We start from the raw sequence: 22,500 nt of genomic DNA, 5'->3' as shown, positions 1-22,500 counted from the left end.
CTCTCACCTGATCACGGAAGCTATCCATACGGGCTAAAATAATACTTTTGAGGGGAGTATGTTAAATACCGCTACGTCATTGATAATATAACAAACTATATTTTGTATGCTCTGGATTAGCACAGCTGTTTTTGACGTTCTGTTTTTAAAAATCCCTCCCTACCTGCCGCGCTCTGTGAAAATACTACTTCCGCCTGCGCACAACCTCTCCTGCGCAGGTCTGTGTAGGGCACAGGCAGAAGGACTTCTCTGGCCTAGGTAAAGGATTCTGGTGAAAGTAAAGATGGACTTGTATTCTTGTGTAAGTCTACGGCCTACTTGACAAACTTTACGTATGACCAAGGTCAGGAAAATAGCAAGTGAAGCTTACTTCATTAATGAAAATAGGATATCAGCAGCCTAAAATGAGATGAATATCAATCAATCAATCAATTTATTTATTTGATCAAGAGGGACAGTGTACATTCATGAACATTAAAATGTAAATGGACCCAATTATAGCCAAAAGGCTAGTTTCCATTGACAGACCCCCGCCAGATTGAAAAAAGGCATTAACGAATATATCAAACATAACATTGACAATATACCTAAAATAATATACAAAAAAATAAAATACCAATATACAAGCTCCACTTAGTCCTTAACCATGGGTAGAAGGGAAAGAACAAAGCGGTAAAAAAAATTATTGGACTGCTTACCCACTAATGATCACATTTTTGGTTATTTATCAACCATGTTTTGATAATTCTTTTAAAGCAGTTGAATGAGGTTGAAGGCAGGTTAAACCGGATTTTGAACATTAAACAGCAGTTCTTAAATGTGATCAGGTTGTCACTTAATACTATTAAATGTGATCAATATGATTACAACTTCTATGCAAAGGATGGTATTTACCAGTCCAAGTTGTCTCTGAAGAAAGTTACAAATAAGTATTGAGTACTTGTCAAAATTGGTGGATTTAGTGTGTTTATTAAGTCTTTTTGTTTAACTAAGTCTTCCCATAAAGAGCAGGCACACAAGTTTTCACAAGGTGTTTATTTATGAAATACTTTTGACAAAGTTGTGTAAATGTACATGAATATGATTATGAACGTACATGAGCTTAAGTTATACAGCCCATTTATACCATGAAAGAAGAAAACCTAATAAAACCTGTAAAAGTTATAATGAATTATTGTCATCTGGACACAGTAAGTCATAATAAACATAGATAATTGAATCCTCTAAAACAAAGCCTGAGCTATAATGAATCATTGTCATCTGGGTACAGTGGGTAGTAATGAACACACAGAATTGAATCCTCTCTTCTTTCTAGACCTCTGGCTCTTGCAGAGTGTCAGCAAAAGCCTCATAGCCTACCCTGCGACTGTGATTCCAGCTCCTGAACTTTCTCTGCACTATGAACCCTATGCCAATGGCCAGGATGATCGAAAATGTGGCAAGAAAGCCTGCGGCAATCTGTCCCCCTTTTAGTGTGGATGCGTGGAGCTGTCTCACATAGTTTCCCACCCCCCCTGGCTTGCCCTGTTGCCATGAATTTGAGTCTCCTCTCCTGAGCCACACCTGATCTCCCTCAGTAATCATAACCAGCGTGGTGTTGTCAACCTTTCTGATAAGTGCTGGCCGAATGAACGGGGGCAAGTGGATGGGTTTCAGCCGGCCACCTGTAAATGCACCAGACTTCACGCAGTACAGAACTTGGCACCCGTCGCTTATTGTGGCGAAGTGCTGGCTGAACTGTGGTGGACAGCGAGATTCAGACCATGCCAGGGGGTTGCCAGCTTTGCAGCTGAAAAAGCCCCCAAATGGCACGGAAAGTGAAGTAGCCTGTTCATAATCGTTACTCAGACAGACCATTAAACCATTGGACAGAAATTTCAGTGGGAAAAAATGTGTTGGACATCCCTTAGAACCAGTTAATGGATTCTCGAGACTTGGGCTGTATAGACCACCAAAGAGGTACCCTGAGTACGGTTTTGTAGCCTGACTTGTGGCACACCAGTAGGTCTCGACACTTGCTCTCCTAACATAATAGTTAACACGCGAATATTGATCACAACAATCAAAAAGACAAAAATCATCGCAATCTTCGTATTGGTCAGTTTGACTGTAAACTTCCTCAATCAAGACAGACTGTAGAAGTGTGGGAAAGTAAGGCTCACGGCATGAGAATGCCCCTGTGTCTGGGTTCTTCTGCGTTATGGCCTGGCGCACAGACTGGGCCACCTTTTCTATAGTGGCCTCTGGGAGGTCTGGCAGAGTTGCACTGTTCAGAATATAGTGCAGAGGAAGACCTGCTCGGTCAATGGCAACAAGATTGTTCAGCGTGCTCTCTTGCCAGGTCTTTAAAGTGATCCCTGGATAGAAAGAGGCCCCCAAGGCTTTGCGTTAGTGAGTGTGTGAGGTGGGTCTTGTAAGAAAGAGTCTGGGATGTCTACTTCGTGTCCATGTCAAACTTGAGGAATGAGAAAAAGCTCAGACCGGCTGAGCTAGGCAGTTGAGTTTTTCCCTACTGAGGTAATAAGCGGATTCAACATAGTTTTCCTGCTCTAGAGTCACCCTGCAACCACTGAGGTGATCACATGGGCGCCATAATCAACCAACATCATCTCAGAAAGGAATGTTGCGTGTCGAGTGTGGTTGTTTTGCAGTGTGTCTGCTGTTTATTTTACCTGCTGAATGAAACTTGAGTCTAGGGTGAAGTCAGGACAAGTGTTCACTGTGTATCGTTGTGCAACTGAATGGACTGTAATGAGAAAAAAAATCCCAGTGGGTGAAGGAGGAGGCCCAGGAATGCTTGGAGTCTATGAAAGCATACAGTACATTGTCATTGGGAGAAACTGGTTGCCATTTGAGCAACGGCTTAATATTAAACCTTTATGCTAAAGCCTTAATATTACCTCTATAACTGGTTGCCATTTGAGCAAAAGCTTAATATAAACCTTTATGCTAAAACCTTAATAATACCTTTATGCTAAAATGGCATGGTTGACTGCCAGCATGACATAAGAGGCTATACTGTTGGCCATGTGTGCTGTTCGAGAGGACAGCTGCATGTGCTTACAATCCGTGGGTGACCACAAGGTTTTCAGATGTATCCAATTTTGTTAGAGCAATTGACAGACACGAGAATTACACATTACCGTCAGTTTTAAATTAAAGCTATTTGACCAAGTAAGGATTGACCAGGCACCCCGGTAAAACAGTTGCCATAAGCGCCCAAAAGCACAATAGCCAGATAACTAAAACCATGAGATAATGAAGAGGCTAATCAGTGTGGTGGTGTACTTGGAAGAGCAAGAGCTAGTAAATGCCATGGTAGAGTGTCACGACCCAGCCTGGTCTGCCTCGCCCCCTGCTATCAGTGCTCTCTGTTTCCACAGCTGGGTAGCAGAGTCTGCGCAGATGCCCGCAGGTGTGCGAAATGGTGGCTTAATGAGCTCTATGGCTCTGGCTCCACCATAAGAGGGCCATGACGCAGGTTCAGGAGGCACCCTCTCCTCTATGCATTGTTTACGTTTATTTGTTTGGACATATGTACATATTAACACCCATTAGACACCTGCTCGCACTACACTTTTGTTTCTTTTATACTGACTTTTCTATTATGCTTTAATAAATATTCGTCATCGATTATACCTTGCGTATGGAACTCCCTTTCATGTTCATGCATAGAGCCGTGCATGTAACACAGAGTTTGATCAAGGGCTTGCTTCCCATTTACAAACTTCTTCAGTGTTCCCACTAATGTCCAGTACCATCCAAAATTAACTCACCTGTTGCATCACTGATGTGGTACAAAGTGAGGTTGATACTGACATTAGCTTTGCGCCTTCCATTGCGGTGCAGGAGGATGACACTTCCGACATATCCTGCAAAAGAGTATCATTATGCTGTATGTCATCAAAAGGACCTTCTGTGTGAGCGCTTTCTTGGGTTAAGTGATGTGAGTGCGGATCGAGATGCAGAGACTATCACCACATTGGTCATTTTATCAGCCCATTATTAATGTTAAAACATTATTCTACTACAGGATGTGTGGATACACTTGGTGATTGACTGCCTTCACTGGAGCAGACCAGCTGCAGTTCCTGAATCGCGCTCATAGCGTGGAGTAGCAGAGTTTGTAGTCAAGTGAAGTTATTGCAAAGTGGCTTGCCTCTTTTTATCTGTAATGTTAGCTAGCGATAGACAAATTAAATCAATATATTAACGTAAGTTGCATTAAGTTGACCACGATCTCCATCTTAGTTAACATGAAACATAAGTGACATTAGCAATACAAAGATTAAGTGGTGTAGATGTGAAAATCACTAAAAAATAAAGCCACGCTCAAGGACATACTTAAGTTTTGCCTGTAGAGGAGTGGGCGTACAGGCTTATCTTATCTACAAGTTGATGGCATATGTACACTCACCAGACAAATAGGATATCCAAGAACAGTGTCTTTGCTGTGACAGCGTTGCTGTGGTCGCTGCTGCAAGCTCAAGAAAGACTTCCATTGGCTGCACCTTGGGGCAAGGGGATGGGTCTCCCATATAATAGGCATACCTCAATTCTGCTTTTGGTCAATACGCGTTCATGATTTTAACTCTTGTCTGTACTTTGCAAACTCTGGCTCCAAATTCTTCAACATGTTTAACATGTAGACAGACGATTTTCTTACCTGACCTCTTACCACGCCTTCACCTTGACACTGTCTCAAGCACCAAGTAGCCCTGTCTTGTGGAAATGTGTCTTCCTTTAATGAGCAATAAGATTATAAACATAACATGGATAAAATGCAAACCATAACAGTTTAGGCTTACTTTTCCCTTTTAGGCTTAAAATGGCTTAGAAACAGTCCATGCTATTGAATACCTAATTAAAAAAACATTTGTTTGAAATTACACAATAAAATACATATAAACTGTCAGTATTCTAATTTGGACTTCAAAATCTGACCTATAATTTTACTCCCAATTTGAAACACCCACTTTTCATTGAGCTGTATGTTTTGAGGAAAAGATGGCTATCATGATGCTGTGTGGCAGGTATCAAATAACAGGATTCAAGACAAACTGGGTCATGAGAGGTCAATACCATTCCCTTTATTCACACAAATTTCATTCAGGAGATTATTATGTAAATATAAAACAAACAATTACAATATGAATGCATATGATTCAAGACAAACTGGATCTTGAGGGAAAGTCAGCATAACTCACTTAATTCATTTTCGTTGAAATAATTATGTAAAATACTAAACCATCACAATGTTAATGCCAGTGGAAAGCTATGTAAAACTTTTCTGCATGAATTAATAAAAGTAAGAAATAAAAGACTTGAAGGTGTTACATCTTCACGAAGACAGCTTTATTCCTTGATACAAATACAGAAACAACTGATTTCAGATCTGTTAAGAACAATCAACAAACTATAAAAGCCTTTGAAAACTTTGTTTCCCTTTTCACAACAAAAAAAGGATGTCAAATCTGAACAGAATCACAATAATGAGGCAACCTTATTTTTTCAGAGATTTATTTTGTAATTGAACCTCTTACACAGTATTTCTTGAATTCTCAAATGATAGAATCCTGCTCTTAGGTCACAACATAAAATACAGATACTTTAACAAAGATAATCAAGGTAAAATTGAGGGAATTTAATCCAAAAGCTGAACACACACAAGGCATGGTGATCACCAGCAGGAATGTAGTGAAAATCTAAATCCCATAGGAAGCCAAACTGCTCGCCTTACACCAACACCTTTTGAGATGTTGACATTTTGGCGGATTTATGCCCATACAACACCCAAAGGCAGTTACATTAAAACCATTAGGCAAGTGGGGGTCATCAGGGGTGTAATGGATGATTTTTAAAGCCATGTTCACTTTCCCCCAACATTACTGTATTTTGAGTCCGATATGATTTCACTTTTACAATTGATTGATTGATCTATTACTAAGACAAGAGCAATCCGAGATTTCTGACCTCCAGCAAGGGTTGACGTTGATAGTAAAGCAAGATCTATCTATCATTTCTAATTTCAGAAAGATCCGCCCAGTAGTTTCTGAGAAATCTTGTCCACAGACAGACAGACAAACAGACGGACAAATAAATACATTAACGGACCCGATCGCATAACCTAAGAATATCATCCTAATTAAAACAAACAAAAGCTTAATTAGATCTTCTTAAGTAAGTGTCACAAATCTATGTTTTTTTATATTTTTTGTCACGTTTAATGTAGTGTATAAAACCATCCACACGTCTTCCAAGTGCAGTACGCTGTGACTCAACTTCCTCCCTCCCTTTGTCACATCCCTCTTTAAGGCCTTCCTCTTTCCCTTCCTTAAGGCCTTCCTCTTTCCCTTTCTCATGTCCCTCATGATGACCCTGTGTTTTTGCCTCTTCGACTTTTCTATCCAGTTGCTCATTAAACTCCTGCTCTGCTTGCCTTCTGGCTGCCATCTCAGCCTCCCTCTTCAGATCATGTTTTTCTTTCTCATGCAGTTCTTTCAGGTACTCCATGTTTACTCTCTCTTTGTCTTTACTGGCTTCAGCTTCTTTCTGTTTCTCTTCTTCAAACTGCTCTCTCTGCTTTTTGAGCTGTTGAACCATTTCCCCTTTCTGCTGTTCTTCTATTTCTCTGATTTTCCTCTCCTCCTCTCGTACTTGTAATTCATAATTTTGCTGAAGTTCTCTCATCTCATCTTCCTTCTCTTTAATTTGTCGCTGGGCATCCCTCCTTTCATCCTCCTGTTCCTTCTTTCTCTGTTTCTCTTCAGCATCTCTCCTCTTCTCCTCTTCTTGTTGTTCCCTCTCATACTTCTCTCTCTCCTGTCTCTGCCGTTCCTGATTAGCTGCCCTTTCTTTCTCCATTGACTGAATTTGTTTTTTCCATTTCCTTTCTTCCTCTTGTCTTCTTTTTTCCTCTTCTTCGCGTTTCTTTTTACATTCTTCGTCATGCTTTATTTTCTGTTCCTCCAGATCTTTAACTCTGCTCTCTTCTGCATGTTTGATCGTTTCCTCCAAATCTTTTCGTCTCTCCTCCTCCTTTTTCACTCTCTCCCCATTTTCTTGCTGTCTCTTTATAAGCTCTTCTTTTTCTCGATTCAAAATTTCTTCCATTTTGCAGTCAAATTTATCTTTTTCTTCTCTTTGTCTTTTTTGACGCTCTTCCTCATCCGCCTTCTCTTTACTTTTCCTCTGTTCCTCTTCTTCTTCTCTCCTCTTCTTTTCTGCCTGTGTCTTTCTTTCCCATTCCTCCAGTTGTCTCTGTCTTTCTAGTTGAACTTCATTGGTCCGTTGGTTTATCCAATCTTCATTCTGCTTCTGTTTCTTTTTATATTCTTCCTCCATTTCCAAGCGTTTTCGTCTCTGTTCCTCCTCCAAGTTCTTTATTGCTTGTTTCAAGACCTGCTCCTTACACTTGTTTTCCTCCTCTCTTTTACTTCTCTCCTCTTCTTGTTTCTTCCTCTCTTTCTCCATCTCCCTCTTCAGTTTCTCCATTTCAGCCTCATGTTTTGCTTGCAGGTCCTCTTTCTCCTTTCTTATCTCTTCCTCTCTTTCCCTAAGGATTCTCTCCTGTTCCTGCTTGAGGGTCTCCTCTACTTTCTGGAACATTTCAGTGGTGTAGTAGGTGCCTCCATTTGCTCTCAGCATGGCATCTATTTTATCCAGAAGTTTGGGAACCTGGTCACTGTTGCTTTTGTCTCTGTTGTTGAACAAATGGTGTCTGTTTCCACAACTCCGGAGGAAACTCTTTATACCTCGATCAGCTTTTTCAAGATATTGATCTAGAGTCTTTCCCTGCAGATCATCTCCTCTTGTGAATAACACTACTGTGTACTTCTCAGATTCCTCACCAAAAATGTTTTGGATCATCTTAACAGCATCTCTCTGCTCTTTGGTGAAGCGACCTAATGCCACGACCAGAAGGAACACATGTGGACCTGGAGCTGCCATGGCAATGCATCTTATGATCTCTTTCACAGTTTCCTCTTGATCACAGGCTGTATCAAACAACCCTGGAGTGTCAACCATAGTTATCTGTCTTCCACTGATCATAGCAGACTCCTTCCTACACTCTGTTGTGACTGATGCGGAGGAAAGGTCTTCTTCATACACAGAGTCCCCAAGTATTGTGTTTCCACTGGCACTCTTTCCCTGCCCAGTCTTCCCCAGCAGGACAATTCTTAAGTCACTTGGGGTCTCCATTATACCTACAATGTGTGGCATGACACATCCAATATTAGTCGAACAGATGGATCATCTCTTCACCATGAGTTTTTTTTAAACATAAACTGATATATTGGATTATATACAGTATTAGTATATATACACTACCGTTCAAAAGTTTGGGGTCACTTAGAAATGTCATTATTTTTCAAAGAAAAGCACTGTTTTTTTCAAAGAAGATGACATAAAATTAATCGGAAATACACTCTATACATTGATAATGTGGTAAATGACTATTCTAGGTGGAAATATCTGGTTTTTAATTAAATATCTGCATAGGTGTATAGAGGCCCATTCCCTAGCGACTAGCTCAGCCATTGGGTTAATTGTATGTTACAGTGTTCAATAAACTTGCAGGCTTATGAATTCAATTAAGCGTTGCCACACACTGACGATGGCTTAGGCTGAAACGCGTCTATGAATAAACTGGTCAAAATGAAATAGCAATGAGACAAGATTGTTTTTTCTTCTTCTTTAAGTAAACAATCTTTTACTCGCACCCAAAATCGCCTTTATTTTGGAAGTAGAGTGCGCCTATCCTTACTAATTCAATTAAGGGCCATGTCAGTTGTAGGTTGGCTGGCCCCCAATATTTTAACCATTACATATGCGCCAACCCATATAATAACAAACTCAAAGCAAATTGTTAAATTGTTTGCAGAAATTCATGCATTCATTTTGACAGCACTAAAATATAAACATAATGCACATTCAATACAATAGATATAGAAATGTATTTAAGCAAAGGTCATGTTTAAATGCATACTTTCATAAGAAACACCTAAATTGTGTTTTCATTTCCTCATCATACATTATATTACCTCGGTTGGAGCCTTTCAGAGTGCTGCCCTCAGTTTGAAGTCTCTTCAAAGTCATCTTCATCTCAAGGTTGATGTTAAGTTGGGCAGTGGCATACATGTCAAGTGTATAACAGCAACTTGCATTCTCCTCTCTCTTTTTCACGACCTTCTCCAGCAGCTGCACCACCATTGAGCTGTGGTTCAAGATGTGATGATACCCCTTGGGGATTTCAGTGGTTTTCACAGTATCAGCTATACCCTCAGCCTCCAGCGCAGTTTCACCAGTAAACACTATCTGAACGTGGCTCATGACTATTTTACCAAAGACATGCTGAATTGTCTTTAGTTCCTCTTTGTCTTCTTCAGAGAGTGGATCATCAGAAGTAGCCAGGAGGAAAGCGTGGACACCAGACTCACAGAGACGGACACACTGCAGAGTTTCCTGTAGCGCTTCCTCTTCAGACAGCCGTGTGTTTCCCAGAGACGGCAGCAGGACCAGGACGACGTGACGTCCACACACCTCTGCTTCTCTCTTCACACATGCTGAGCTGGGCTGTGGGTAGGGTTCTGTATGTTCTCCCAGTATCAGGTCTGCTGCTGAGGCCTTTGCTGCTGTGTTGCTCCCCCACAACACCAGGTTCAGCCTCTCAGAGGAGATGTGACCTGTAGACACTAATAACATGGAAACAGAAAGAAGTAAGTAACTGTCAGTTCAAATACACTTTAACATTTTAATCTGTTATGGGGGACTCACCATGATTGCTACTTGATGAAGTAACATTGAGTGCCTCTCTTTCTCGATCCTCTTCTCTTGAAGGTTTATTGGGGTACATTTCTGTAATTTTTTCTGCTTCTTCATACTTGTCACAGGGTACAAATCTCCAGTCATTCCCTGGCACCATCTCTTCTATAGCCTTTAGTGCATCCATCTGATTTTCCCTGTACTGGTGTGTCTTTCCTCCACACAATGTGATTATGTTTTCCAATTCTTTATTTTCTTGCTTCTGCTCTTTGTAAATGAAGACAATTGAGTGCTGAAATGCATCCTCTGAGAAAGAATTCACAATCCCTTCCATTCTCTGTCTCTTTGGTTTGTCAAAGTCCACAGGGTTTACCACCAGCACCAATGCATGGGGCCCAGGTGCACAGAGGGACACACACTCCTTCACCCTCTGGTTCAGAACATCAGCTGGGTGGTCTGGCGTGAATAGCTCAGCAGTGTTGACTACAGTGATGTATCTATCCAGCACATATCCAGTGAATCCTGTGTTGTAATTATTTGCAGGATTTCCGGTATTTCTTGTTTCAAACACATCTTTGCCCAGGAGGACGTTACCAACTTCGTTTTTCTGCACCCAGTCAGGCCCCACCAACACAATCCTGAATACCGCTGTAAATAAAAGCATAAGGCCAATAATTGTAGTCAGTATATTAACTTCATGGTCAAAAAGGATGATTCAACAATATCTTTGCAAATACACTTCATGTGTTGCCATGATGTTCAAATATCCTTGTGCAATTCAGCTTCTCCAGCTGCTATGCATAAATTGTATCCTAACATTATTCTTGTTTCATATCTAAAATATTTAACAGTCATATTTTTAATCATGAGGTATGTCATAATTTCTTTCTAAGTAATTCCATCTTGTCAAATGACAAAGGGAAGCTATCCATATTACAGTTTCAGACTACATCAATTTAGCTGGGCCTAGTTTCCCGAACGCTAAAAAGGACTTGAAATCGGTCGTAAGAGGGATCCTTGCAGAGCGGTTTCCCGACACCGCACTTACGACTATGATGAGTCTACGATGTCGCCAAAATCCACGTAGGCCGTTAAGATACGTCGTTATCGGGAAACGAGGCCCATCACATCGTAGACTCATCATAGCCGTAAGTGCGGCGTCGGGAAACCGCTCTGCAAGGATCCCTCTTACGACCGATTTCAAGTCCTTTTTAGCGTTCGGGAAACTAGGCCCTGGCCCATAAGTAGTAAGTAGTACTATCTGTGTGAAATGTATTGACTGAAAAACCCAGCTATCATGACTAAATGCTTTCTCTTTCTGCACAAATAAGCCCCTTTCACATCCAAAACCTGTTAATGTATCAGGTAAAAACAACATGGGACAGAAAACTAATTTAACAGTCTACAATAACTGTTAAGTAACATCGGTTAGGTATTCCGGCACAACATAGGATTGACTGAGTACAATTACAGTTGTTTCATATACTTATTGAGCTTGGCTAAATACTGGAAGAAGAAGCTATGGGAGGTGGTGACGTCAAAAGCGTAAGCATGCAAAACAACTTGTAGTGGTTTTTTTTTATGATGAAAGCATAACAATTGGCAGAAAAACTAACAAAGGGGTCCTAATCAATTTTAGAAATGGACGTGCCTTATATAGGGCCCCAGGGACCATGACTTTATACCATACAGATAAGATATATATTTAAACACACCCTCAATCATTAGGAAAATGTTATCGTGGCTTACATCAATGATTAATTGCATTAACCTTTTGGTTATTTAATTTTGTCTGTTTAATCTCTTTGAAAGAACTGTGATGGCTTTCCATAGGACATATTTGGACCTCCTCAAGGCCTCCAGGTACCCAGAGCTATAGGCAGAGGACTGTGCTCTGAACTTGGCACGGACATCACCATTAACCCAGAGCTTTTGGTTGGGGAAAGTTCAAACATTGACTCTCGGTCGAAGCCATCAATGAACTTGGAGATGTAAGCTGAGACAGAGTCTGTGTATTCATCAACCCCCCCCCCCCCCCCCCCCCCCCCCCCATCAATTGCAGCACAGAACATCTGTCAGTCTGTGGTGTAAAAGTGGTCCCAAAGAGTGGCAATGGATTCCTCACTCCAGCGTTAAACTGCCTAGAAAAAAGGTCTTTACTGTTTTGGACGTTGTCTGTAAATGAATCCGTACGTGAAGTTCGTCCATTTTATTGCCCATTGCTCGGTAACAGCGGTTTACAGTAGATCGCTCGTGGTCTGCATAGAATACAGTCACGTTTGCCTCTCCCCTGCGTCGACGCATTGATACGGCGGTAGGACAAATGAATCGCATCGCGTACGGCGGTAAGTTGACACAAAGTTCGTTTCCGAACCTCCAAAAGGTGCTAGTCGATCAATCTTAATGAGCGACAGTGCATTACGTAAACAAATAAAACATTAAATAAAAATAAATGAATGCGGATCGGTGTCACTGCGACCTTCTTACGGCGAACCGACTGATCGTGTTCATACAATACCTTCAGATTTCCCCATTTCAGAATATAGAAAAAATAAAGACGTTTTCCCAAATTAAAGTTCTCAATTTTGTTTACTGTTGATAGTTTACTCAGCATGTTAAGTTTGATCATGCATTCAAGTTGTTGCTAAAACATTTTTTTTTTCATTTGGTTTAGAGGAAGCTGGATACCACCTTGCTTGCAGATAGGCTATACAAACCGTAATTAAATTAGCCCGAATGCTTTAGTGCAGTAATCAACAATAGAAAGTAATGATTGACTTGTGAAAGTGAAAACAAAATATCTAAACATACTCACGTTTTGGAAAGACCGACATGTCTTTTCAGCTCATCTGGAGAAAGGAGGAACGTCAGAGTGAAACTAGTTAGATTGATTTTTCTCTCTGTTTTTTTGTTTGCTCCAGAAAAAATAAATACGTGTCTGGGCCCAGTTTCCCGAACGCTAAAAAGGACTTGAAATCGGTCGTAGAGGGATATTGCAGAGCGGTTTCCCGACGCCGCACTTACGGCAATGATGAGTCTATGATGTCGCCAAAATCCACGTAGGCCGTTAAGATACGTCGTTATCGGGAAACTAGGCCCTGACTAACCCTAACCCTAAACTCAATCAAGAAACGCTGCAATACGAGCCAATATTTTTAAATAGACCTAAGATTTTGTATGGACCGATATCATTTTAAGATAGGCTACATTTTAGAAGCCGTAGAAGTTGTAGACGTAGCCTACTTTCTTTGCCATGAAAGTGAAATGGTCTTGTTCTATCATAGACATAAAGGCTAGATGTCTCGTCCAACGAAGTTGAACGTCCGCAGACGGCGGCCATCTTGCCACAGTCAGCTCGCTCACCCATAACATTGTGTTGGTAGTGGTACATGAAGGCTACTTTTTAAATAAAAGTCAAGTCAAGTCAAGTCAAAGTGTTTATTGCCGCATGCACCAAATTGCTTCAGCGCAGCGAAATTCTTGACTTGGCAAGATCTACGCAGTAAACGGCATACAGGTAATAAAATAACAAATACCAAAAATAAAATAGGCCTAACACTATAACATATAGGCCTATAACATATAACACTACAACAGTAACAAGTAACAACAATTTAAAATACAAGAAGGGCTAGCGGCAGTTTAAAGGGTGAAGAAGTGAGGAATACTAAATGTATCTCTGTCCTCCATATAGGCTATCTCCGCAGTAGTCTAGTTCCCTCTAGAGGGTGGGGATTTTCAACATGAAGCATTTCTTGATGTATACTTGTAAAGGGAAATCTTGTACCTTTTTTACTGCAAATAAATGTCACTTTATAGTAGGAATATAACTAATATAATACAATAATTTGAATTATTACTTATAAATTTGTGTGACAACGGCTCACGCTTGAGGGCCTTAATTGACATAGGCTACCAATGCAGGGGCAGTGCATTGTGGGACTTGCAGTATTAGTGGTGCGTGCAACATACCAGCGGCCGGGGCAGGCCAGCTCATAGACATGAATAGGCCAGCTCTCGACAGTCTCTCGTACATCTGTCCGTCGGAAAAGGGTGCTGCCAGGAGATGGGGAATATTTATTCGGATCCGGTCAGAATTGGCCAGGTTCATTCTGGTTATGGCAGTGGGGATGGCGGAGGTCGCCTTGATCAAGCGGCTCCTGCATTTTGTCTTTTCATTTAGCCTTAGAAATGAATTATCATAATGTTTGTCTAGAATCTGCTGATTACACCTATAGAAGAACATTATACTTTTGTATCAGACTCTGTCCTGTCATATGTGTGTTTATTGATTGTGAAGTGTACCCCTCTACTTGTAAATGGTGCTGGTCACCTGTGTATATCCTTGTCTTTTCCTATGTAGGGTAGTCTAGTCTGGTCTGGTTAGAGTAATGTGTGCGTGTTGATTAAGATGCTGAGATTTGTTCTCTAATTTTGAGAGGCCAGCAGAATTACCAAAAAGGGCAATTGCAGTTACTGAAACCCCTTGCTGTCATTTTTTAATCTTTGTTATGTTTCCTGATTTTGGATTTCCAAGCCTTATTTAATGCAAAATAATTTTTGTGAAACATAGTCTGCCTCAGAGTTTTGGTCAGACCCATTCGCACACCAGTCCTCGACCTGTCCTGTTTTAGGCTAGCATCCATATAAATCTTTGTTGATCTCACATCAATAAGCCTTGGAAGTTTGCAACCTTTGACTCGGCTTGCTTGTAATAAATTACACTGTCTAATGATTATTAAGCATGTCGCCAACAACATTCTATTAGGTTACGCATAATCCACATTCAAACCCTTAGAAAACAATGTATATGAGCTGAAAAAGCAAGCAGTATTTCAGCAACAATAAAATGTGTCATTCTTTTTTTAATGTTATTCTTTGGATACGTTAGTGTTCATCTCCAATGTCACAATAAATAAAACTAAGCAGAGTCATATTTGTGTAAATTTATATTACACTACCTTGTCAGTCTACATGCTTATGTCTTTGCCGGTTCAATATCCTTCAGCTTGTCAGTAATTACACGTGTACACTATCCATTAGGGGTCTCAAAGCGTTATTTGTATTCACGGCAGTGGTGCAAAAGCGAGCTACACTCTGCAACTTTAGGAGGAGCTCAGCAGAAGAAAAATACAATTTCTTCCAGAATGAGGCTTTAACTTACCTGCATTTTAACATTACTTGCTTGCCAGGCAACTAGATTCATATGAGTCCTTGAAAGGAAAAATATAACTATTTCACCTGTGGTTTGGGCAGGTTACTGCGACTGGCATCTTATCCAGACATCACTGAGGTGTCAGTAGTGGTTGGACTTGAATGATGAGTGCATGGGTGTGATTAGGAATGTGTCAGCTTGACACTGAACTCCATCACATACATGAACCATTATACACCACTGTCACACAAAATTCACATGGGACTAGGAGGTTCATGCAGCACTCTTTAAAGGCACAGCAAGTCGTTTTTAGTGGCATCTATTATAGAAATGGAATACAAATCATTGTGTTTTCGTTAGCTTAGAACGAGCCATCGATATCTTCCACCATTTTGTGCCACCATATTTCTACAATAGCCCAGCACAAATTAACTAAAACACTGGCCCAAGATAGGCCTTTTCACGCTTTTAGGGGATTTGACGGCCACTGTAGGTAGGCTACTCTCACATGCTTGTAAAGGGTAGGGTATTAAGCTGCTGGCGATTCAGCATTCTCACCACTAGATGTCACTAAAACACATGGTACCTAAAGCCACTCTAGAGCTGGGCATGAGTAGACCTCCCAAAAGGCCATAGCATTTATGTGTCCTTGACTCCCTGTTTGTTTACTTTATGACCTTTCATTTATGTGACCTCATCTCTACATTTTTCAACTGCATTAAAGGTGAAATAGAACCTAAATGCTTTTTCTTTATGATGTGATTAAGTGTTGTGTTCTTTTGAAGATATTTAGACATATAATTTAGCTCCACTTGAAAACAACTCCTATAGAATACTGACATATGTTATCAATGTGTGGTAATTGGTATTAATTAAGATATGTATTAGGCTTATGTAAGACATGCAATGTTGTATAAAGTTTGAGGCTTTAATGACAATAGAATTCAAATAGAATAGAAACGTAATTGAATTAGCAAAATAAATGATGGAATGAACCAGTAAAAAAATTGTTTTAAGAAATATTTATTTGTTATTAAAGTAAATATATTAAAATAAATAATATGTAGACATCTACCATCCGCACAATTTTCCTTTGACATTCAATAGATTGAGCGCTTGTGTACGCAAATAAATAAAACTAAATATATTACATCCAGATTAAATATATATCATCCAGATTAAACATTCTATGTACATGTCCATTTGAAAGGAGAGCCATTATTCATTCCGGTTTCTCATATTCCACATCACTGTCCTCTTCGTCACTGCTGGAGTCAGATGGTTGATACAGACAGATGGTCGCCTGAACAGGGTAGTTTCGGAGCAGCGCCTCGGCGTCCTGATACAGGTAGTCAAAGCAACGGGACCGGGGCCAGAATAGTCTGCAATAAACCGCAAATTGTACGTTAGAAACCATGTGAACAACCGCTAGGGCAAATAATGTTGAACTGCACAAGAAGATTAAAAAAAATAAAGCAATTTACTCCTAAAAACAGCAGTGATATGGTCTCATCTAATACTTTGAAAGTGAATTACTGCATGGCAAAAAGCAAATGTTGACACTCACTTCACTGGGTGTGCGACCTGTTTGTCCGCTTTGCAGCCGGATGATGTCACCGTCGGCCTCAAGTAGGGCTGTGAAAAAAATAAGAACATCTTCAGCATTTGGTCACTTGATGGCTTTGTTGCACGCCTGCTAAGGGTCCAACATAGCCACTATAAACATCTGATGAAATGTATTATTTTACTAATTTAGTTTAGTGTTGAGAGACAAGCGCTTCAGATGAGTGACAAGATTTTAAGGTACTACTGCAAAAAAGTGTTCTGATTATGCCTGATATTGAATTACCTTATGTGAATCTCGTGACTGCCTGCGCTGTTCGTTCATCCATGGTCTCCACAGAGAGGTGGGCGCTCGAGAAGCACACTTGGTGGAATATCCAGACAGAACCGCCACATCACCGATGTTTGCAGTAACGTTAAAGTTATCCATGTTTCCAAGGAGGAGAGAGTGTGATGTTAATCCTCGGAGAGAGACTGAACGAGTGACTTGCAGATAAGTCGAAGTGAGGTTTTATAAGCGGAAGGGTCCCTGCGCCAAATTGTGCTTTGACACCTTCAGTAGGCCAGCGCGTGTTCTGCGCTGAGGTGTGCTGCGTTCATTTGCCAAGCATGGCGTGTGGCAGAGGTGCGCGCGGGCCTTTGTGTTGAGGTGTCAACTCACACTTCACCAAACCGGGGTGCAAACGAAATGTCGCGTGCAAGTTTGGGGGCGAATTGAAGTTTGAGGAATGTGGTGGGGACATTCAGCGCGGCCTTTGAGAGAGACTATCGAGGATATAATACTAATACAAAATCTACATCACTTGTTTTTTATTTTAGTTTGGTGTTAATTTAATTACATCAAAGGAGGATCACATGTTAGGAATGGCAAAGAACATTGATGGCAGTAGGAAATGGCACATTTAAACATGGTTTTGTCAAACGTGAGAGCAAGAGGAATGGGTTAGAACTGACAATAACAAACAGCATCATATCTCGTGACCTCATCTTAGCTCCGAGGATAGGTTCTCATGGAAAAGTGTGAGCCGTCGTGACACCAACTCGCGCTTGACTGGGTGTGAAGAATGCACACTTCAGACAGCGGAGCGTGAGGTCAGAACGGGTCACGACGTGTGCTTGCCCTGTCACTCTTGTGAACATACACCGTTCAGATAGGTCTTATGCCTAATTATTTATGCTTCAAGTACACTGAGTATTTAATTTGAATCCGTTAAATTCAGTGATAGTCCGACTGGCTTTGCCTGATTGTTGTGAAAATACAGTCAGTTAATGTTAAAGTTCTTGGGTGTGTGAGCTGTGCTTCAGCTGACCTCTCACCTGTGTGTGTGTGTGTGTGTTTGTGGGTATGCACAGACACTAATGGAGAGTGTGTTAGCTGACACAGTGAGAGGTGTTCTGGTGGGAGAAGTCAGTGAGTGTGTTTAAGGGACTTATAGACTACATGACAGAGGAGTGAAGACCTTGGTTCAAACACTCCTGACCCCTCATCTAAACTCTTTCTGTCTGCACAGCTGATGGCCCGTATTAATATCCCTATTTTTACGTCTCTTCTGAGCTTTGCCGTCATCAAAGCAATTCCTGGAATGACTGGTGAAATAAAGTCAATATGATACAATGAAAAATAAATAAAGATAAATAAATATGTATAAATGCATAAACAAAAGTGTGTAGTGCATGTGTTGATAAAAAGTTATATTTGTGAATGTGCATCTTCTGAAAATATGTGACATACAGTCTGGGGTTTAGTTACTATTCCCCTCTTGGCTTCATCCAATATTCTCTTCTGTGCCACATCCCCTCTGCATGGCCTGGACTCTGGCTCACAGCACAACACATAAATGGCCTCTCAGTTGAACTTATGTGCAAGTGTATATGTGAGGTTAGACGTTTCTCAGTTTCACACAGGTGACCTTTCATTTAAACCATGGTCCCTCACTGTCTGGGGGTTTGTGTGTGTGTGTGTGTGTGTGTGTGGTGGTGATGGTGGTGTTGTTTGTTTGTTTGTGTTCACAGGTTGCAGGGCTTGAACTCAGGTTCTCAGGTTCACACATACGCAAGCTCTCACTTCAACCATGGCTGTGTGTGTGTGTTTGTGTTAAGAGTTTGTAGGGCCTGAACTCAGATTCTCAGCTTCACACACAGGTGACTCCTCACTTGAACAGTGAAGCATGCGTGTGTGTTTCTGTGTGCTAATGGAGAGTGTGTTATTCCACACACTTACAGGTGACAACTAATAGCGTGTGTGTGTGAGAAAGAGACTGTGTGTGAGGGCTTCAAACTGATAGAGACCCCTTGTCTAACCCTAACTCTTTTCAGCATGCAGATGTGTCTTTTGCCACGGTGCGTGTTATCTGTGTTTTTGTGTGTGCTGTGAAGAGGGACATACACCTACATCGAATAATCATGACAGGCAGTGCAGTGTGAAACAGAGCTGGAATACAATCCAGTGCTGGACACACAGTTTCTGAAGCATGTTTTAGACAGCGATGCCTAAGAGATGCCTAAGAGATGACAACCGCAACAGAGGATGGCTGACATCCATTTGGGCATCGTTATGTGTATTTACTCAGAGACTGCCTTGATAACAGTTTAAACAAGGATACTGAGTACTTCTAAGGGCCTGCATTAGTCCACGTCATTTGCTGAGGATGGCTGAGATTTTTGATTAAAAACAAGGTAGCCTGTACAAAAAAAACTACACAGAAATCTTAGAGGCACGATTGAGATAAAAAATAATTTCAACAAACATTACTCAATAAAGCTCTACATTCCTGTACAGTTTGCATAATGCATGTCTGTCGCCTGTTATCCTCTCTGCCATTATTTAGGCGTTCATCATGAGGTATCATGTAACAAGCTCTCAACCATTTACCGAAAGATCGACCACAACCCCTCACGAGATCACTCTGGGTCACAGATACATTACATACCGTCACCGAGCGCCCTAGCCACAAAAGTAATTAGCTGAAGCGCAAACTGAATTTGTCATCAAATCAGAGGCAATATTTTCTGACACAGATCTCATTAGCCGACTACGTGTATATTAAATGAAGCACTGGAGTTCCTGACGGAGTATTGCATTTCAATATAACGTCGTTAAATCGGAGGGAGAAAAGCTTGAACTTGGCTATGAAATATGACCCTCGTTATATCAGAAAATCGGAAAATAATTGAGATAATTATACTCTTACACCAGAACCTAATTTTACAATCCCTTTTGTACCAAACGTCACCCATGCTTGTATTTTGCTCGTGATTGGCGATATCACCCCCCTGGCACAGCCAAGCAAGCGTCTCTATAGCAAGACGTAACAAGCTTGCACACTGCGTTCAAGGGGAAGCTTTCTCGTTGGTCTTCCCATCGCCGGAGATGAATTCAGCAGTACCTTAAAATTCGTTTTTTTTTCTGCTTGGGGAATTGCCTTTCGACCAGTGAAGTGCGTTTCCTTGTAGTGATACTACGTCTGGTTCAGAAAGTTGTGCAGTTTGATATAACTTCACGTACTTTGATGGAATTTGAAATGGAGTTTTGATGTAGGCTGCGTTTTGAGCGAATATGTTCATCTGGGTGTGCCGACCAACGGCAGAGAGCCGTTGAGCAACGCGAACAGATTGTGGATATAAAGAAGCAAAATGAGGATTTCAGGACTCTGGACAGCGCTTCTCGCATTGCTGTCAATTAATGCCATATCCGGTTCAGGTAGTAGCCTACAATCTTAACACAGTCTTTTTAATCTATTTTATGATAGCCTTGATACTGCCTAGTAGCAAAGTCAATAAGTAAGGTTTAAAATATTGACGCATTAGGGTGTTAAACCATAGTTTTGCAGCAAAACATATTTTGACCTCGTGATTTGTATTTTTCATCCAGCAGTGAAAAAAATAGGTAACAATCCGGGTCGCTTTGCCAATGCTACCCTGGTTCGACTCTCCGAGTATTTAAGCACGGGGTACAAGAAAGGCGTTCGTCCTGTGAAAAATTGGAGACAATCTACGATGGTGGCCATTGACCTGATGGTGTACTCTATTCTTAACGTGGTGCGTAGAATGTGATGTGAACACATTTCAGATCCTTCCTTTAAGATATGTAGCTGTGCTCAGTGTCGTGTTATTGAATTGTCACACTCTCCTTTTCTTCTGTTGTGCAATAATAAAGGATGAGAAGAATCAAGTTCTCACAACTTACGTATGGTACAGACAGGTAAAGTAAACGAAACGTAATCAATCAGTGAAATCAAAAGGTAATCAATCCAAATTAAAAGGGTTTCATTGCTGAGAGTTTCAAAATATATGATATATAAAGTGTGATTCAGGGGAGAACGTTTATGATCTTTACTATACCTTCGCTCATAGGTGTAAACTAGATGGTCTTAATTGTACTGTGTATTGTTGTGGGTCGTGATCTGTGCGCAGTGTCACAGACTAAGTTGTATAATGCAATGCACTTTATACACATTTGATGCCTTTAGCAATGGACCGATGAATTTCTTGTATGGAACCCTGAGGATTTCGATGAAGCGAAAAAAGCGTCAATTCCCACTGCCAATGTGTGGGTGCCTGATATTGTCATCAACGAATTGTAAGTGCAACACTTCTGTAAGGAATTAAAAGTGTAACAGTGCTGTAACTAATTGTAAATAATTTCTGGCTCTCTCATATTTGCACATGAATTGAATGTGACATAAATCATACTGTACTTTAAATCTGAACAATTATTTAACTAATTCGTTAATTATTAATTGATTTAATTTAATTATTCGAATTGTTGTAATCTTTTACTTACCATGGCTTCTCTGAAATCAAATACTTTTGTAGTCTTATTTATGTTTAAAAGTATGAAATAATACAATTAAATAAATATAATATTACTACTAATAATAATACTTTTCAATTTTGTTATTTTCCAAGTGTACAATGCACACAGCCACAAACCACAGAGGTAGAATTTTGTTTTTAATTATGTTTTTAATTAAAAGACATTACTAATGAATTTCATTTCTTTAACATGTAATACCCTCCTCCAGTGTTGATGTGGGAAAATCCCCTGACATCCCATATGTGTATGTTAGCCACGATGGACTGGTGCGCAACTACAAGCCCATTCAGGTTGTAACTGCCTGCACCTTAAACATCTACAACTTCCCTTTCGATGTCCAGAACTGCAGCCTCACTTTCCAGAGCTGGCTACACACTAGTAAGGACTCACTGTGTTTACATCAAATTGGAAAGTCTCACACATTTGTACATCCACACCATTGAGATACTCTCAATACAATACTAGTTCAGTAAGTCATGAAAAATAACATACAAAATCTGCTTGTCAGGATGCAGTCTGCATTTTAGTTGGGTTGTTGTTAGGACAGCTAGGACAAAATGTTAAGTAACTAAATGTGAAAACTTTATAATGCATTCCACATCACATTGCCTACACACTTGTATAGTCGATTTCTTAACTGGGAGTCTAGTTACTCTTCTAATCTCTTGTTTGTTCCCCAGTAAACGACATCAACATTACTCTGATGAGAAGCCCGGAGGATGTGAAGGAGGATAAGAGTGTGTTCATGAATCAGGGTGAATGGGAGCTTCTACACATCCTCTCAAAGTACAACTCCTTCAGCCTCGACAACGACGACTACTACGCCGAAATGAAGTTCTATGTATGAGTAGCACTTGTATTGTTTTTTTCACCAGAATTAGTTGGCATGAATTCGGAATGATGCTGCTTAATTTCATCGGGATGCATGGTACATATCCTCATGCTAAATTGAATGTACTTAAGTAGGTTTCCTGTGAAAACACACACACACAAACTCACACACACACACACACACACACACACACTCACAAACTCTCACTCTCACTCACACACACAAACTCACACTCAACACACACACACACACACACACACACACACACACACACACACACACACACACACACACACACACACACACACACACACACACACACACACACACTCACACTCACACTCACACTCACACACACATACAGGTGGT

The 22,500-nt window shown here is 40.6% G+C and overlaps 3 protein-coding genes across 3 annotated transcripts in view; 1 reads left to right on the top strand and 2 right to left on the bottom strand.

The window, feature by feature from the left end:
* Nucleotides 1-28, bottom strand: part of cep57l1 (centrosomal protein 57, like 1) — a gene marked incomplete at both ends in the record, with an annotated part of 5,984 nt that extends 5,956 nt beyond the window's left edge. Inside the window, one exon of the mRNA XM_080860246.1 lies at nt 8-28. Within this exon, the coding sequence (XP_080716372.1) occupies nt 8-28 (21 nt within the window). The remainder of the gene's footprint in view (nt 1-7) is intronic.
* A 16,114-nt stretch (nt 29-16,142) lies between these two features.
* On the bottom strand, nt 16,143-16,913 carry LOC308381144 (protein ripply2-like; the record flags this gene model as incomplete). Its single annotated transcript, XM_080858662.1, has 3 exons — nt 16,143-16,302; nt 16,488-16,555; nt 16,770-16,913. The coding sequence occupies 3 exons, from the start codon at nt 16,911-16,913 to the stop codon at nt 16,143-16,145; spliced, it is 372 nt and encodes a 123-aa protein (XP_080714788.1).
* A 179-nt stretch (nt 16,914-17,092) lies between these two features.
* Nucleotides 17,093-22,500, top strand: part of htr3a (5-hydroxytryptamine (serotonin) receptor 3A) — a gene marked incomplete at both ends in the record, with an annotated part of 7,426 nt that continues 2,018 nt past the window's right edge. The window contains 7 exons of the mRNA XM_080858650.1: nt 17,093-17,108; nt 20,355-20,521; nt 20,640-20,684; nt 20,953-21,062; nt 21,508-21,677; nt 21,980-22,140; nt 22,496-22,500. The exon at nt 22,496-22,500 is cut by the window's right edge and continues 206 nt beyond it. Coding sequence (XP_080714776.1) covers nt 17,093-17,108; nt 20,355-20,521; nt 20,640-20,684; nt 20,953-21,062; nt 21,508-21,677; nt 21,980-22,140; nt 22,496-22,500 — 674 coding nt within the window. The remainder of the gene's footprint in view (nt 17,109-20,354; nt 20,522-20,639; nt 20,685-20,952; nt 21,063-21,507; nt 21,678-21,979; nt 22,141-22,495) is intronic.

This window comes from Sprattus sprattus (assembly GCF_963457725.1).
Source record: "Sprattus sprattus genome assembly, chromosome: 2".
NCBI classification, from domain to species: domain Eukaryota; kingdom Metazoa; phylum Chordata; class Actinopteri; order Clupeiformes; family Clupeidae; genus Sprattus; species Sprattus sprattus.
This window is presented reverse-complemented; position numbering and strand designations above follow the sequence as displayed.